The sequence below is a fragment of the Octodon degus genome, unplaced genomic scaffold (assembly GCF_000260255.1).
Source record: "Octodon degus isolate 3935 unplaced genomic scaffold, OctDeg1.0 scaffold00279, whole genome shotgun sequence".
NCBI classification, from domain to species: domain Eukaryota; kingdom Metazoa; phylum Chordata; class Mammalia; order Rodentia; family Octodontidae; genus Octodon; species Octodon degus.
In genome coordinates this window covers 1,411,687-1,429,595 of record NW_004524855.1, presented here as the reverse complement: position 1 = coordinate 1,429,595, position 17,909 = coordinate 1,411,687, and the positions used below count along the sequence as shown (strand labels likewise).

Below are 17,909 nucleotides of genomic sequence, written 5' to 3'. Positions count from 1 at the left end.
CGCAAGTGCGCCAGAACTACCACCAGGACGCCGAGGCCGCCATCAACCGCCAGATCAACCTGGAGCTCTACGCCTCCTACGTCTACCTGTCCATGGTGAGCACCGCCCGGCCTGCGCGCCCCGAGCGGGCGTTGTGCGGCCGCCGCTGGTTGGCGGATGCGGGGCGGCGCGCTCGGGGTTGCCTGGTGACGGCGCGAGGTCCCGGGGGACAGGCGGCCCTGGAGCAGAGGAGGGAGGGGAAGCTCCCGAGGGCGGCGGCGGCGGCGCGGCCACTGACCTCGCCTTCGGCTGTTCGCCGCGGGCTGTGAATTTTGCAGCTGGAAAGCTCGCGAGCCTGTTAAAAGCAAAGTGCAGGGAAACATAGTCAGCGCCCCCTCTCCAGGCAGGCAGGTTGTGTGTATCCCCGGCCGGAGAAATTCTCCTACAGGCCCTGCTGGAGGTGATCGGTAGGCGTTATTCTAAAGCTTCATGAAGTGATCGACTCTCAGTGACCAGGTCTCAGTTTTCTGGTGTTTTTGGGTGTACGTGTGGGGGTTTTTTTGGGTTTTTTTTTTTTTTCCGTTTTTTTGGTCTGAGACAGAGTCTCGCTATGTAGCTTAGGCTAGCCTTAAGCGCACTTTGTAGTCCATTCTGGTGTCAACTCACAACGATCCTCTTGCCTCAGCCTCCCGAGCGCTGCGATTACAGGCGTGCACCACCACACCCGGCGGTATTCTAGGGTTAGAGTAAGAGCTGAGTCCCTTCCAGGAGCACTGTGGTCTGCCTTCTTCAGCTCTGGCCCCTCTTGCTGCCCTGCTGAGAAGGGCAGGCAGTGCCATCAGCGCCTCTGCGTGACAGCTGCCTTCCCTGTCTCTGAGCTCTTACTAGGAAGTGGTTGTGTTTGTTTTCAGTCTTACTACTTTGACCGCGATGATGTGGCTTTGAAGAACTTCGCCAAATACTTTCTTCACCAATCCCATGAGGAGAGAGAACACGCTGAGAAGTTGATGAAGCTGCAGAACCAGCGCGGTGGCCGGATCTTCCTTCAGGATATCAAGGTAAGAAGGGCCTGGAAACTGAGGGACTCCTTCCCTGTGTGCAGTGATGGCTCGGGATTGCAGGGGCTACTACGTGCCCTGGTGTGGGCACACAGTCAAGGGCAGGGCCAGTACGGCAGGAGCTCCCTGGGGGAGTCTTGGGCTGCTGCAGGCCAGTTTACAGAGGGGTTGATCTAGTGCCTCTTGCTCAGAAACCAGACCGTGATGACTGGGAGAATGGGCTGAATGCGATGGAGTGCGCGCTGCACTTGGAGAAGAGTGTGAATCAGTCCCTCCTGGAGCTGCACAAGCTGGCCACTGATAAGAACGACCCCCATGTGAGTAGGAGCCTGGGGTGGCAGCAGCGGGGCCCTGCGTGTGGGGCGGAGGAGGCTGACTGTCTTCTCTCCTAGCTGTGTGACTTCATCGAGACGCACTACCTGGATGAGCAGGTGAAGGCCATCAAAGAGCTGGGTGACCACGTGACCAACCTGCGCAAGATGGGAGCCCCTGAGTCTGGCATGGCGGAGTACCTCTTTGACAAGCATACCCTGGGGGACAGTGACAATGAGAGCTAATGCCACCAAGACGGCACATGCATGTTGGGGCTACCTTAACCTTTTCTATAAACTGTACCAGAACATCTACTTAAGTTCTTTAATTCCTTCAAATAAAGAAATTTGGTACCTGGTTATTTCTTGGTTGTGAAGTGTCAGAAATCTGTCATCTTTCTAGATTCCTCAATGGAAGGGTCCAGTATATCACACTAATCAAAGTGTTACACCTAAAAGAATCCTGTGCTTATTAAATTCTTGGCTTGGGAAACAGAGGCATGGGGGTGTGTTGGATCAGCCTGGACTGCCGGGCAGGCGACCACAGCTGTTGCCTGTGTATGGTGCACTCTGGCTTGCAGGATGGGGATTCATAAAAAAGGCAGCTAAGAGCGGAAGGAGTCCAGAGCTCCTTTATTCTCACCCACTGAGCTAACCAGGCTATCACAGGAACAAGCGTGTAGACAGCTGTGTGGCTACGACTGGACCAGTGTCCCGGCGGTGTACATGCAGGCGAGGACCAGGCTGGTGACATCTTCCTGAGATGGATCAGGAGTGGGCAATGTCCCTGTGTGGGGCGTGAGAAGGGTCAAAGCTTGAAGTGGAAGGCATGTTCTGCAAGATTAGGATTTGTGGCAGGTGCTCAAAGTTCAGATCTAGGGGCTGGGAGGTACAGCTCAGCTTAAGTGCCTGCCTGGCAAGTGCAAGGTCCTGAGTTTGATCCCTGATACTAAAGAAAAAAAAAAAAAAAAAGAACCCTAGGTGTTGGGAAAAGTTCCTGCCTTGCTCTGTCAAAAGCTGCCCTAGAGGCAAGACAGACATTGCCCCTTGAGAGTTCAGGCGTGAAGCTGCTCTTGAGTATAGACTTGGGAGGCTGCGCTTCTGCGCTGTGACTGGGAAGGCAGGAGCTGTGAACTGGGCAAAATCCAACTAAAGAGCAGTGACTTCGTTTTGTTAAGAGTGGGCCTAAGGTCACAGGAGTTTCAAGAGGCTGCCCCTCCCTCCTGTGGGTGCTTGATGGCATCTGAGAGCCTGGGCAGGTGCTCCTTTGCCAGCTGCCAGCTTGCTGGACAGAGTCACATCTTGGTGCTGCCTACAACCTCGTGTCCACTGCCCCTGGCCTGCCAGCCCCACAACCTCATCTTCCACTGGCCCCAGCTGGGCAGGTCTTCCTGGCCATGCAAACTCTTGGTGACACAGGCAGCACCCCTCCGTGTCCCGAGGGTCCTGGTGAAGGGACCAGGGTGTGCGCCCTCACCCAGGAGGGGCACGGGTCCTCCTTACTCAGGCAGCAGTGGAAGCGGGGGAAGTCGAGGCTGGAAGGCAGGCCCTGCAGTGGAGCCTGGGCGGGAAAGGGTTGGCAAGGCCTGAGAGACCCTGGCTGGGGACAGACCTGTCTTCCAAGGCCCAGTAGGGGTCTGTGTGCTCCCTGGGTGCAGGGTACAGGCTGCCAGGCGACTGCTCCGAATGTGGCTCTGGGAGGTGACCTTTGGGAGGCTCTGGAATATGCATCAGGTCCATATTCTTCTTGGGATCAACTCCAGAGGGCTCCTCTGAGGGGCTGTCACTGGTAGGGAGCAGCTCGTAATTGGTCCTAGACCCCGCCTGCTTCGGGCTGTGGTCTTTTGTGTCTGTGTCTGAGGTGTCCTGATGCGTCTGGGATTCAAACAGTTCAGGGAAGACCATGGGGAAGCTGCTGAGGGGCGTCTGCGGGGCGCTGTGGTAGCCAGTCCTCTCATAGAGGGGGGCCACCTTGAAGGCATCTGTGGGACGCAGCTTTCCGTCCTCCTGTGCCCCAGGGTACTGCTGGGTGGCTCTGGTCCAGATGTAGTGGCGGAAAGGCTTCTTCTTGGGGGGAAGCAGCTTCCTCGAAGGGCACTCACTGAGCTGTTGCCCGAGGAAGCGGCCGATGACTTCCTGGTTGGCCTCGTTCTCCTCCTTGATTGGCTGGAACTCCATGTCTTCTAGCTGCAGGCTACAAAGGGCAGAGCTGTCCCCTGCTCTGTGCCCACAGTCCTGGCCTGGCATTGCAGACCTCAGTTCCTCATACCTTCCTCCCTTTATGACCGCCAGCTCCAGGTCATGGAGTGCCTGTCCCGAGTGGGGAGCATTCACTTGGGGCCGGTGGGACTCGACTTGGGACTAGGGGAGGTTACCTGCCAGCTCACAGCAGGTGACTTCTGCCCCAGGTGCTGTCTCTTTCCAGGTGGACAGGTCTTTGGACCTTGCACCTACAGTCTGGCCTTTGGGTCTGATCCCTGCACGCATGACCTGCGTGTGCCTTGGAGGCAAGGTCTGTGTGTGACAGATTGGTGACCTCCTTCCCAGAGGGGCTCAGGCCATGCAAGGCTCCATGCACCCCAGAAATGTCCCTCACCCAAGCCAGCCTCCGACCTTCACTGGGTCACCTTCCCAATCTGTCCTTGTGCCAAATACGGCCTCAAGCTAGTCCCAACTAAAGAGCACAGAGACCTTGCATTCTGGGAGGCTGAGGCTGGAGGATCGAAGTTTGAGTTCATCAGGGGCAATTCAGCAACTTAGTGAGACTCTCTCAAGATTTTTTAAAAAAGGAGAAAGGGAGGGAGGAAGGGAGGGCTGGGGACACTCAGGGCAGAGCGCTGGGCTCAATCCTGGTCACACACACAGCAGGCAAAACTGCACCACAGGACCTTTGGGATGGGCCCTGCCACCCACCAGCTGCCCCCGAATAAGGGACTGGGTCGAGAGACAGCTCCCGGCAGTAGCACCTGTCTGCTGTGTGGCCTGTGCCCTGCCCAGACACCCCTCCTATGTGGGCACTCCCCCTGCTCTCACCCAGACCTCAAGTTGGCCAGAAAAGGTCCGGCTCCAGGTGGGAAGTGGGCGCTGACACCTTATGCCACCACCACCACCGGCTATTCACGAGGGCGCCTCTCCTTCTGACCAGAAGGGAGCGCCTGGGTGGGAGGGCTCCTGTCCTGCACAGCTGGGGGAGGGGGGCACAGAGGTGGCGGCAGACACAGCTGCCACTGTTGGCCTCTGCTGTCTCCATGACTTTGGACTGGGAAACACGGCTCCCCTCTCTGAGCTGTGCAGAGTTGTGTGAAAACGGGGAGATAACCCGGAACTGTGCGGAGGGTCAAGGCGATGTGCACAGGAGCAGAGCGGGGCCCGCCGCGCGGGGGCGCCAGCGAGCACAAGCAGCACTGTGGCGAGGCTGCAGCCCTCCCAGCGCGCGGCCCACCTGATATCGAAGGTGGAGCCCAGGAAGGACGTGCGGCGGGACTGAGAGGCAGCGACCGTGTAGGGGGGCTGAGGCTCCGTCTCGTTCCAGTACATGTCCCGCTCCAGGGGCGGCAGGTTCTGGTGCATCTCGTCCACAGACAGTAGGGACACCTGGTCATCAGGGACAGAGGGCACAGGACCGTGGCTTCACCTGATGACACGGTGAAGCCACGGCCCTTTGCACTTCAGCTTCCTTGCCTGTGAAATGGACATGGGTGCCTGCCTGCAGCCTGGACGTGCGGGCGAGTCCTGGGCGAGGGGCTGGTTGCAAGGGGGAGGAGGGCCAGGTCGCTTACCAGCTGGCAGGGCTCTCGTGCATCCTGACCCGTACCTGCAGATTCCTGTCGAGGATCCAGTTGATTTCAAAGTCATCATCATCCTCTCCAAAGGGGTTGATGAGCTGCTCGGCCACCTTGGGGACAGGAAAGGTTCTGCAGGCCTTCCGGGGGAGCCTGGAAGCGCTTTCCTGGCAGAGTGGACCCCACCATTCCCAAGCCCCAGGCCCCGGGCTGCCTGACAGCTGTCTTCACAGCCATGGCTCAGGCCACACGCCCTGCCCTAGAAGGCACAGAGTCCCTGGGTGCTCCCTGAGTGTCTCCGCTGTCCCCGGGGAGCCACTCTGTATCTTTCCCGGGGTGCCATCCTTTTATTCATTCACTGTGCTGAATGAGGGGGTGTTCTTGGTATGTGGAGGACCACTGGGGCGACTGTCCTTGAAAGTGGAGCAGTTGTCGCCATTTGGCTGGGCCTGACCCTATTTCTATGCATTGATATGTACAGAGCTGGCTAGACTTTTCCACTGGCTTTGAGCTGGTGGCAGTCTTTGAAGATGGCAGGCGTATGTCCCTGGTTACCCCCACCTCTCTAGTGTGAGCCAGGTGGAGACGGGATGAGGAGCCAGTGCTCCTCGCTGTCGGCTGGGATTGAGCCTTGAGGTAGAGGCTGTGACTTCCTGGGCTTGAATGAGGACATGCCAGAGCTAAAGCACTGACCCCAAAACATCAGATCCAATCTCAGTTGTGTAATGTGGATTATGCATACCCTTCTCTGCACTGCAGAGGCAGTTTTTGGTCTTTTTTTATTTTACTGTATTTTTTGGTTGAATTATTTTTGAGAAGTTTAGTTTTTGCTTTTGGTGCCCAGGACCGAACCCTGCCACCGAGCCAAATCTCCAGCCCCTGCATTGCAGGCCTCTTACCTAGCCCAGCTCAAAGCACTCACTCACTTCCCACCACTCTCAGTCACTTGACCTCAAGCCCCTCCTTTCTTCCTGACTAAATAAAGCCCTGCTTAGGCCTTGGGTCAAGGCCTTTGTTCCAGATAGCCATCATCTTTGCTGGCCTTAGGATCCCCTGGCTCCCGTTCCGGTTTGTGTCTAGCTGTTCCCCCAAAGCCTCATGCTGTCATGGGTGGGGACTTCTAGAGTTTGAGATTAACTCATGATCCACTGGGATTATGGGTTTTAGTAGATTATGGGTGTGGGTGCTCCACCCAGCCTGGGGCATGTAGCCTGAACACAACCTAGCGGAGACAGACATCGCCTCTGTAGCTGTTGTCACCTCTACTCCCCATTTTGCTTTTGCTTTTGCTCTTGCTCTTTGCTGCCACCATAAAAGGTTGCGCTTTGCCATGTGCCATCTGCCTTGGAGCCAGCTGAGTATGGACTGAAACCTCCAGGAACTGGGAGCTAAATAAACATTTCCTTCCTTGATTTTTGGTGTCAGGTATTCATCCCAGCAATGAGAGAAAAATAACTGAGACAGCTCCCAAAACTACAAATGTGCCTAATGTCTTTATTCTCACCGTAGGTTGCACTGAAGTGGTAGTTGGGAATTAACTTGATGGGATTCCAGTAATTTATCCATGGGATTACAAATATAAACTTCCCAGACCAAGATGAGGATCAAAAAAGGGCTCTCAAAAAAAAGGGGGACAGGAGGAGCACTTTATACTGGTGGGCAGTGCCCTGACAGTCCCACAGAGGCAATGAGCCACCCTAAGCCCCCAGGGACAGCTTGCAAACCACAAGAACACCCTGGAGAACTTCAAGGGTAGACAAGTGGGATCTGAAGGATTTTTTTTTTTTTTTTTTTTTTTTTTGCAGAACCGGGGATTGAACTCAGGGCCTTGCGCTTGCCAGGTAAGCGCTTATTCCACTGAGCCATCTCCCCGGCCCCTGAAGGATCTTTAGAAAGCAAAGGTAACTGAGAAGAGACAGAGGCAGAGCAGGTGTGTGTGTGTGTGTGTGTGTGTGTGTGTGTGTTGCATGTGTGTGGTCCTCACCACCACTGCCAGAAAAAATTAAAAAATGGAACAGAGGAGTGGGTCAGAGATGGAAGGAAGGCAAGAAAAAGGCAGAAAAACTGTCACTTGAAGGCACACTAGGGCACTAGGGCACTAGATCCCTGCTCAGGGAGAAACAGCACCTGGGCCCTGCGGGTGGGGGTACGGGGGTCCTGAGCTTCTTCTAAAGGGCTCAGGGTTGTGAACATCCAGGCTTTTGGTCACTAAGCAGAGTGGACTAGCAGCCAGATGGCCTGGCCCTACTTTGGCTCTTACTGGGCACCACGAGCGCTGAGGCCACGTGAGCCCTCTGTCTCCTGTGCCTGCACTTCTCGGCCAGACACAGCGTGGCAGGTCTCTCTGTGCAAGGCCACAGGAACACCCAGCGCTGTCCAGGACTGATGGCGCCCAGTGCCCCACTTCCCACTGGAGATGAGAGGTGAGTTCCAGGGGCTCACCTTCAGCCAGCCCATGTAGAAGAAGAACTGCAGGAACGTGAAGATGGGGACCACCATGTCCATCTCGTGACCCTGATAGGCCTTGGCTGGGATCAGAAACTGCCGGCCCAAGAGACAGGCCAAGAAGAAGCTGTACACTGCCACGGTCACCACCTGGGAAGGGAGGGGAGGGCTGGCTGGGCACGCGGGCCTGCTGTGACTGTCACCCCCCATGCTGCAGGACACACAAGTTTCCATGGGCTGCACTGGCTGGAGCCTTCGGAGTGCAGACCCAGGCCCGGGCTGCGTCGGCTTCCTGGGTCCGCCTGGCCTCGGCCCCAGGTCCTACCTGTGTGTACACCAGCGGGATACTGATCCAGTCGTAGCCGTACAGGAGCCCACATTGAGTGCGCAAGATGCTCATCTCCTGGAGGAGAAGGATTTCACCGCCAGCCCCGGCGGTGCCCAGCTCCTCCCCGGGCGACAGGGGCTGGGCTTGCCCACCCCTGCTGTGTGATCACCGCAGCTCACAAAACCTTTCTGTGCCTCAGCAACCTCAGCAGGGGCCAGAAACTCACGAAGCCCTTCCAGGCCCTGACAGACCCGCGGGGTGCGGCCTCCCCTGTCCCTCCCGTGGTGGGAGGGCTCACGTTCAGCAGGCCCTGCAGCAGCACGGGGTCGCGGATCCGGCCTTCGTGCCAGGCCTGCATGGCCAGGTTGGCAAACCACACCCAGGGCACCCAAAACATGTTGTGGGGGAGGCTCAGCTGCTCCAGCTTCTTGTACTCCGCGGGCGTCATGAAGCCTGCGGAGTGCGGGAAGGCGCAGGTGGGGGACTCAAGCCCTGATTCCGTCCCACCCAGCTCTGCCAGCGCCCAACCTCAAGTGCAAGAGCATGGCTCCGCCACTCAGCTCCCGCCCCTAGCATCAGGCCCCGCCCACCGGCCAGCACCAGGGCTGCCAGCCTCGCCCCACTTCGCCCGCCCAACCCAAACCACGCCCACAGCGGCACCAAGTATTGGAACTCCGCCCATCTGTCGGGTTGGCCCCGCCCACTCAGTGCCGGGGGTTGGAGGCTCCGCCCACCCACCCACGTTCCGCCCTCAGCTTTTGGCCCCGCCCGCCTGCTAAGAGCACCCGCCCGATGCTCCACCCACTCCAGCTCCGCTCCTCCCACTTATTGAGAGAGGAGGCTAGAGGCTCCTCCTACTCCCGCCCACCCTGTGCAGCCTTTGGCCCCGTCCACTATCCGTAGCAGGGGCTAGAAGCTCCGCCCCCTACCGCCCCGCCCCCAACTTTTGGCCCCGCCTACCCGCTTGCACTAGGTGCTGCAGGGTAGGGAAGCGCTTGTAGACCGCGGTGCTGACGCTGCGCAGGATGATGACGTGACCCAGTATGGCGTAGCGCATGAGCGTGCGCCGCATCATCCGGGCGTGCTCGTCGCGACCCTCCACGAAGGCAGACACCTGGCTCATGAGGCGGTCGGGCCACGGCAAGTTCTCGTACTGGTTCCACCAGCGCGTCAGGACCAGTGTCACGTAGAAGCCTGCGGAGGCGGGGCGCGGGCGGCTGTGGCGAGCTCGGGGCCCGGCGCGGCGGGCCGAGGAGCGCGCGTCCCCGCGGACCCCACCCCCACCCCGCGAGTCCCGGGCGGCCGGAGGGGCGCTCACCCAGCACGAAGGACACGGGGATGAGCTGGATGTAGTTGTCGCAGTACAAGCTCAGCTTCTCAAACACCACCTGCTGCCTCTCGCTGAGGGCCAGCCTGGGGACAGCGCGGAGATGGGGCCGACGGGGCAGGGGCGGGGGGACGGGGCAGCGCGGGCGACCCGGGCGGGCCCTGCTCTGTGGCCCCGCGAGGGCCATCGTGGCCCCGGGCACGCAGCCGCCGGGACTGCGGGTGCAAGGAGCCTCAGGGCGGGAGTCAGAGGAGCGGGGTGGGCGCGGGGCTGAGCAGACTGCCCTCTGCTTGATTTTGGTTTGCATCTAAAACTACTCCAAAGGCAACAAAACCCTCCAATTAAAAAGAAAAATGTGTGTAGGAAGACCTAAGTGCTGTGTTAGATTATATCTGACCTTCGTTTTATTGTTGGGGTAAACACATAATCCTCTGCCTAGGAGTATGTGGGATGCCTGAAACTGGAGGCTGCGCTGGCCCGGCGCAGCGAGGGGTCCCGAGCTTTCCCGGGCCGGGCGTTGCAGCAGCAGGCGGGGAGCGCACAGGGGGTGAGGGAGCCCCCGTCCCTCGGCCTGACGCCTACCTGTAGATGTAGCGGATGGTGTAATAGCAGAGTAGAAAGATGAGGAACTCCCCGTAGAGCAGCTTGTAGATGCTCCCTCGCCAGCAGAGCAGCAGGCGGCAGAAGGAGCCCACGCGGGCGTTGGCCACCTGGTTGGTGTAGGTGATGGTCATGGCTGCGCTGGGCTTGGGTCCTCCTGGGTGGGTGGGTGCAGAGGTAGATGTGGGGGCCCTTGGTCAGTTGCTGGTTTCAATTCACCTGTGACTCTAGCCAGGACCTGTCCTTCCCCCAGGCCTTGGCTCTGTCTCCTGGACCACACCAGGAGGGGGCTGAGATGGGCTCCAAGGTCTCTGCCTGCCTGGGTGGTGGTTACCCAAGCAAGTGAGCCTTAAAGCCTGGCCTGTGTCTCCAGGGAGGACAGATGTGTGCTCAGGGCCTTGGGCTCCCTGGAGCGAGGAGCAGGGAGATGACCTGGCCAGCCCTGCCTGCCATGGCATCCCCTTCCCCGCGCGGGGCCCAGGGACCAAGTAACGTCCAGGGATGGCTCAGTGCCTGGGGATGCCCTTCCTGAGAGAGTTTAGCAGCTCGTTCTCCGGGTGGTTGCCTCAGAGAGGATACCCCACCCGACTGGCCTGCTGTTGCCCTCGCGAGGCCGTGGCCACCGCGCTGATCCTTCCTGAGCGTGTGTTGTGCAGGAGGTCCTGCTGCTTGCTGCTGTACTTCCACAGCAGGTGCGCAATAAAAATGCCGTGAAGCAATGAGGTAGCCACAAACTGGGGGTGTCACTGCACCTGGTGACACCAAGCCCTTTCCCGTCTCAGGGCCTCTGCAGACACCCAGGGCCACACGCCTGCCCATACATACACAGGCTGGCCAGTCCCCCACCTTGAAGGCCCTCAAAGCCCAACCCTGTGTGCACTGGTGCCCATACTCACAGGGGGCTGCAGCTGGCCAGGCAGACCCTCCAACGTCTGTCCCTGGGCTGGTGGGCGCTCAGAGACCCATGGCCAGAGTGCCTGGCCACCGTTGGACGCTGGCCCTGCCCATATTCGTGATTACTATGTGGTCACTTGACCGTCTAAACCAGGGCAGCCACAAAGGAGCCCTTGTCTGGCCGCCTGTAATCTGCTGAGTATAGCCAGCCTGGCATAGGCAGGGCCCTTGTAATTCGTTCTAGCGCTAAGATCTGGGGCAACACTCCCCTCTCTTGGGGTCCTAAAGTCCAGGAGTCCTGGGCTCAAATGTCTCAAACAGAGTTAGGGACACTGGGGCCTCTGCCAGCTTGGGGTCTGTGGCAACCATGTGGGCTGGGGAAAGAGCCTTGACCCTCGGGCAGAAATCCTGGCTCCTGGTCTTGGCCCCATGGCGACCTGGGTGGGGACTCCCACATCCCTGTCAGAGCAGGAAGCTGTTGCTCTGGAATTTCATCTTCTCTCTTGATGACAAGATCTGGCTGTGCTGGGAGGAGCTCTGATTGCCTGCTGCTGGTGTCATGGTTCCCCAAATCCCCTGAATGGAGGCTGGGGAGCTGTGGCAAGAAATGGGAGTGTCCTTGGGTGGAGTCCAGCCCTGGCTTCCTGGTGTGGCCTGGCAGCCAGCGTAAGAGGGTGGGAGTGTACGTGCCTAGACCTGAGGTGGCTGGGAGAACCCACCAGTGTTCCGTACACTCAGCTCCCGTGCTCAGGGAGAGGAGCAGAGCTCCAAGCTGCACCGGTTCTTGCTGAGATGGTTCCTGACATGCTGCTGCCAGGGTCTTCAGGAGTCTATGCCTTGGGGACATTGGACGGGACGGTGATGTGAGTGGCCTTGGGACCACGCGTCCACACGCCCTGACCTAGGACGTGACCCTGAGCCTGCATTCCAGCAGGCTCGCTGTCCCCGCTCGCCTTCTGTCCCTTTCCATCAGTGTGTTAACAGGGCCAAGCCACGAGGTCTCGGACGAATCCCTTTGCCTGTAGCCCTACCCCTGTGAGCAGCAACAGCCACACTGCCCCCATCCCAGTCCCCCACAGACACCTTCCTCACAGCTGCTATCAGCTGTCCCCGCCCAGATCTGGACAGGCTTCCTAGAAGAGGAGTGATGAGCCCTCCATTTCTTTCTCTGTGAAATGGGGCAGTAGCATCTGCCTGGGCAGCAGGGGTGAGGAGAGCCGAGGGGGACAATTCTGCCTCTCCTGCACCCATGTCTGCCCAGGAGGCTGTCCTCGGCAGCACTGGCAAGCCCAGCCCCCATGCCCACCACATGGCCACTGCTCGTGAGCTGGGGTATTGTGTCTTCCAGGTGCAGGTGACTCACTGTGGGATCTCCTTCTCTCTTAACTCTTGGGAACACACCCTGCTTCCCAGGCGGCCAACACAGGTGGACAGCGCCCTGCACGGCCCCAGTACGGCGATGCCCACCGTGGCCTTGGTGGGAGCTGGTTCCCACCTCCCGGGGAGTCCACTGGGGGGCGCCCATGACCTGTGGCTCTTGCCAGGGAAGCCTGATGGGATGTAGGTGCTGAGCAGGTGCCCAGGTCAGCAGCCCAGGGACGGTACTAGGAGCTGGAGGTGCAGGCCCTGGCTGCCCCAGACTCCCTGCCCCTTGGACACCCAGGACCTCCCCAAGGACACCTGTGTGCATGCACAAGCGCGCGCCCTGGGTCCTGGTCTCTGGGTCTCTGCCAGCCCAGTGCAGCCAGGACATACAAGTACCACTCTGGCCATGCCTGCAGAAAGGACCTGGGATGGAGCCCTGAGGAAGGTCCCCACTCAGTTTCTACTGCACAAAGTGATCCTTCAACAACAGCTCTCAAGGCCAGGATGAAGCCTACTCTGACTCCTGCAAGAAGTTATGCTCACATAGAAGCCAGAAGGCACTTCAGCAGCTTGGACACAGAACAGCAGGGTGGCCCAAGGTGCAGGTCAAGTGCACAGCGGTCAGACAGACTTCTACAAGGGAAGGAGTATCTGAGTTGGGTCTTAGAGCATGAGTAGGAGTCCGCCAAGCTGAGGAGAAGGAAAGGGCACTGGCTATCTGGGAACAGCCTGTGGCAAGTGACAGAGGCATTGCTGAGGGACACTTTAGGATACATGGGAGGATACTCCAGGCCTGCCTTGCCGAAGGCCACACCGCCATGGGTGGCTCGGAGTGGAACTCAGTCTGGCATTGGCTCCTGGGCCCTTCTGCTCCCCACCATGGCTTCTTCCCTGGGTGACTTTCAGGGGTGGGGCCTCACCTGTCAGTGAGGGGGCTGTGCCCCTGTTGAGCGTAGGGAAGAGACTAGGACCACCATGGCCTATCTGTCAAGACTCTGGGTGCTAGAGAGCCATGAGGGTGTAGGTAGAGTAAGCAGGCACATGAGTGGCCCCTCTCCCAGCGTCACCACGGCAACAGAAGCATCACAGAGGGCCTGCCTCCAGGGCAGGGAAGGGACCAGCATGGCCCAGGCAGGGCCTGTGCTGGGCCAGCCACCTGCCCGCCCACACCCTCTCCCAGGCCCATCGCAGGACCAATGGGCTTACACCGAGAGAGAACCAGTGGCTCAGCGTGGCCGGACACGTGGGCAGGGATCTACAGCACAGGCCCAGAGGACAGCCGACACCAGCGCCATCTGATCTGAGCAGTCCTGATCCCTGGGTCTGGGGACTGAGCAGCTCACTGGCACAGAAGAACAGCAGGAGAGGTGTGAGCACAGCTGGCTCCAGTTTGGCCAAGCCCCATCCCTCCAGCAAGGACAGCAGCCTACACTGGAGTAGGCCAAGCCGGGCACCTGTCTCCACGAGCTTGGCTCCACTGGTGCCACGAGGTGAGATGCCAATTCCCTCTGTACCCCACATGTGCTTGGCATTGGCCCAGTCACTCCCTGGCTGCCTGTCCCAGCCAAGGAGGATGAGGAGTGTGGGAGGCACAGGGGGGGTGGGGTGCTCTGACCCTCAGGGCTGCAGCCCGTGTTGCCTATAAGCCTAAGCTCTTCCTGTGTCCGTGGGTTTGTAGAAGGAGCTGCCCCTCGCTGGCTGAACAGGCTCGGTGCACCCCTGGCTCCAGATCCATCCTCAGCCAGCTTTTTCTTTCTTTTTTTTTTCTTTTTGCGGAACCAGGGATTGAACTCAGGCCCTTGCGCTTGCCAGAGAAGCGCTTATTCTACTGAGCCATCTCCCCAGCCCCACCTTGCCCATTTCTGAAAACAATGAAAGGTAGTTGGAATTTGGACAGGGATCACAGGAAATCTGTGGCTTCCTCTACCATCTTCAGGATGGTCCGGTGTTCTCACAGGGCATGTCTGTAACTTTATTTAGATATTCTTTAATTTTACTCAGCAACATTTTGTAGTTTTTACTGTGTAAGTCTTGTACCTCCTTGGCTTCAGATTCCTAAGTATTTTTTCTTCTATTATTGTAAACTGTCTTAGCTCCTTTTCTTATTGATGAGACAAAATATCCATCACCCAGAGAGGCAGTGTTCGTGTAGTGCACGGTCTGGGGAGGCTTCGGCCCATGCTCAGCTGGCTCCGGGGCAGGTGTGTGGCCGCGGGCATCGCAGAGAAGGAGCGGCGCAGGGCAGGGCAGGGCAGGCAGGGCAGGCGACGAGCCCGCAGCACGGGAGCAGCAGCAGCAGGTCTGCCTTCTCTTGCCCTTTCATACCCGCCCACACTTAGAGCCTGTGGCTGGGGCCGCCCATCCAGAGTGGGTCTGGCTGCTCCCCATGCCTAGAGCTTTGCCAGTCAGAGGGACGAGTGAGCTCACTCAGCATTCGCCACAGCGTCACACACTTAATCCTAGACTCACACACCCTTGATCCAGCCACCTCGGAAAACGCCGCCCAGGACCACGGAGTGTCTAAAGGGACATCTGGATACAAGCCACACGTGAACATCTTCGTTTGCTTAATTTCATTTCAAGTTGTCCAGCGCATACAGCTGGCTTTGTACCCCTCCCTTGCACTCTGAAGCTGCTGATTACCGGCTGTGCGGCTTTCCCGTGCGCAGGTGAGGCTTGCTGCGTGCGGGGCGGTGCCCTCTGTGAAGAGCTGTCCTTCTGCCTAGCCCCTCCGCGTACTCGTCTCTTTCGCTTGCGTGAGTGTCCTCGCTAAAGCTTCCAGTGAATACAAAAAGGCAGTGCCAGGCACCCTTATCCACTTGTGGTCTGAGGAGGAAACTGTTCAGTTTCTCTCCACTAGCTGGGGTAGCAGAGGATTTTCATGGATGCCTTGGAATGGCACGTTTCTATGTTTCTTCCCATTCTTAGGTTGTTTACTTCTTTGTTTGAAAAAGGGTCTCATCATGCAGTTCAGACTGGGCTTGAGCTCCCTGGGTAGCCTTGAACTGAGAGAAATCCTCATGCTTCAGCCTCCCCAGTTGTGGGATTATACTCTTCTTAGTTGTGTGTGTGTGTGTGTGTGTGTGTGAAATGAGTGGGGTTTTTTTTGTTTTGTTTTGTTTTTGGCAGAACCAGGTATTGAACTCAGGCCTGTGTGCTTGCCAGGCAAGCACTTATTCTACTGAGCGATCTCCCCGGCCGAGTGTGTTTTGTGAACTGCTTTGCATCAGTTGAGATGACTGGGTGGTGGTTTTATCATAACAATATGATGTATATACATTGATGGATTTTCATAGGTTGAAACGAGCAGTTTATGTTACTAGTAAATAATGCGATTGATAGTCCTGATGCTGCACTGCTGGGTTGGACCTGTTGCTATTTCCTTGAAGGTATCTGTGTGTCTGTTCCTGCAGGATGTTAGTCTGTACGTTTATTCTTCTAAAACCTGTGGGTGTGGTGGTGCGTGCCTGTAATCCTAGTGCTAGGGAGGCTGAGAACAGGAAGGTCGCGAGGAGTCCGAGCTGCAGAGTGAGACCCTGTACCAAACGCAAAGGATCATTGCAAGTTCAAGGCCAGCCTGGCCTGCAAAGTGAGCTCAAGGGTGGCCTGAACTGCGTAATGAGGGAGGGCCAGCAAGAGAGCTCGGCAGACTAAAGTCCTATGGCCGAGGTTCCGTCCCGGTGTGCCCTGCTGGCATCCCCCCCCCCCCCCCCAGGAACACTAAGATAGATAATTGAGACTGGGAATGATGGTGTGCACCTGTAATCCCAGGTCTTTTTTTTCATGTATTTAATGCAGTGTCTACAGGGTCTCACTGCACAGATCAGACTTGTGATGATCCTCCTGTTTTCAGCCTCCCCAGTGCTGGGATTACAGCATCCACCATGAGGGTGGGCCTGGCCCAGATTGTGAGACCAGGGATCGAACCCTGATCCCTGAACTTGCCTAAACAGGCGCTTAGTTCGCTGAGCTATCTGGCCGGTCATGGGGTACCAAGATCGAACTTGAGACTTTGAGCTTAGAAGGCAGGCACCTATGCCACTGAGCTATCTCCCCAGCCCATAGGCTATTTTTTAAAAATGTATTTAATACAGGGACTACAGGGTCTCACTACACAGGTTGGACTCATAGTGATCCTCCAGTTTTCAGCCTCCCAAGCGCTGGGATTACAGGCACGCGCCACCTCGCCCAGTCTTGGTCCCCAGGGTGGGCCCAGAACAGCACTTTGGGAACTGAACCCCAGTTCCTGCATCTGCTTACATAGGCACTTTAATCCACTGAGCTATCTGGCTGGGCATTTATTTTATTTATTTTATTTTTGTATTAATTTTATTGAGAAACAAATAGCAATGAGACCGTTTCAAAACCGATTAATAGGACAGTTTCAATAATTAATGCATTGCATATTGTTGTCTTTGTAGTAGTTATTCATGGTACAAGATGCAGACACGATATCCTGTCCAAACACTACTAGTACAAATCTTTCTTCTCACTGAACCAAGAGAAAGCAGCTGTATATCTATCCTATTTGGTACATACAGATACAAAATGGTCCTTCATTTGTATCACCTTTCTTGTTTAGTTTTGTCAGAGATGAGTATTCCATTGCCATTTAGATATTGTAGGTGCGTGAATTCAGCAAAATATTCCAATATAGTCCAGTAGTCCATAATAGTAGCGGGCTATCTGCAGGGCTGGCAATGTCAGAAGTTGTTGACTTGAGGCTTTTACAGCTCAGCATATTAATATGGCTTTACTTTTTACACCTCATTCTTATACTTTTCTGCTGCATGGTTATATTTTATTTATTTATTTTTTAATGTATTTTAGGGCCAGGGAGATGGCTCAGTAGAATAAGCATTTGCCTGTCAAGCACAAGGGCCTGAGTTCAATCTCCGGTTCCGGGGGCAGGGGGGAGGAATTTTATACAGGGGCATATTACACAGCTCCTAGCTCAGACTCATAGTGATCCTCCTGTTTCAGCCTCCCCAGTGCTGGGATTACAGGCATGCGCTACTACACCCCCGCTGAGCATGCCTGGAGGTGGGGCTGGCCCAGAATGTGTGTGTGTGGGGTTTGAACCCTGGTCCCTGCACATGCCTACGTAGATGCCAAGTCTGCTGAGCTATCTAGCCGTCCCCCCCCCCAGTCTATTCTTTATTTGGGAGTTGTGCTCACTGGTTCGGTCTCATGTGGGTCTGCTCATAGCTGCTGTTTCTTCTGATTAGTTCTGTAGCGTGCGTGTACCTAGGCATTGCCCCACTTCCCATCTCCGAGATCACTGTATAACTGGTTGTTACTAGCAACTGAGCCTGAGGCATTCAACCACTAAGCTGCACTCCATTTCTAAAAATTTGTTTTCAGCAGGGGAGGGTGTCTCAGTTACTTTTCTCATAGCTGGGACAAAATACCTGACAAAATTAAGGCAGGGACGGTTTATTTAGCTTGCAGTTGGTGGAGGTTTCAGTCCATCCTTGGCTGGCTCCAAGGCGAGGTGACAGGTGACAGAAAACAGCAAAGAGCAAAGGCGCAAGGAAGGAGCAGAAGCAACAAAGGCAGAGGCAGGCCTCTCTCCCTTCCCTCTGTTGCCTTCAGGCTCTCTGCCACAGGGCGGGTGTAGCACTCATGCCAGTAATCCCAGCAGCCCTTATGCCCATGATCCCAGGAGCCCTCAGGCCCGTGATCCCAGGATCACTCAGGCCCGCGATCCCAGGATCACTCAGGCCCACGAACCCAGGATCACTCAGGCCCGTGATCCCAGGAACACTCAGGCCCATGATCCCAGCAGCACTCAGGCCCGTGATCCCAGCAGCACTCAGG

General features: G+C 57.0%; 2 protein-coding genes and 1 pseudogene across 3 annotated transcripts in view; 2 read left to right on the top strand and 1 right to left on the bottom strand.

The window, feature by feature from the left end:
• The window catches only part of Fth1 (ferritin heavy chain 1), a 2,603-nt gene extending 896 nt beyond the window's left edge, over positions 1–1,707 (top strand). Inside the window, exons 3-6 of the mRNA XM_023707022.1 lie at positions 7–95; positions 891–1,037; positions 1,229–1,354; positions 1,430–1,707. Coding sequence (XP_023562790.1) covers positions 7–95; positions 891–1,037; positions 1,229–1,354; positions 1,430–1,594 — 527 coding nt within the window. The 3' untranslated portion in view covers positions 1,595–1,707. The remainder of the gene's footprint in view (positions 1–6; positions 96–890; positions 1,038–1,228; positions 1,355–1,429) is intronic.
• A 268-nt stretch (positions 1,708–1,975) lies between these two features.
• On the bottom strand, positions 1,976–13,135 carry Best1 (bestrophin 1). 2 transcript variants are annotated; one of them, XM_012512818.2, is made up of 11 exons: positions 13,010–13,135; positions 9,813–9,984; positions 9,222–9,316; positions 8,864–9,097; positions 8,202–8,356; positions 7,901–7,978; positions 7,573–7,725; positions 5,163–5,243; positions 4,791–4,942; positions 2,961–3,542; positions 1,976–2,135 (listed from the first exon to the last, which is right to left on the bottom strand). In XM_012512818.2, the coding sequence occupies exons 2-11, from the start codon at positions 9,962–9,964 to the stop codon at positions 2,117–2,119; spliced, it is 1,701 nt and encodes a 566-aa protein (XP_012368272.2). In that variant the 5' UTR covers positions 9,965–9,984; positions 13,010–13,135; the 3' UTR covers positions 1,976–2,116. The 2 variants fall into 2 exon arrangements, with proteins under 2 accessions (XP_012368272.2, XP_023562840.1); XM_023707072.1 differs by lacking the exons at positions 9,813–9,984; positions 13,010–13,135 and having other exon boundaries at positions 9,222–9,587.
• Positions 12,184–17,909, top strand: part of LOC101584531 — a 14,326-nt pseudogene continuing 8,600 nt past the window's right edge.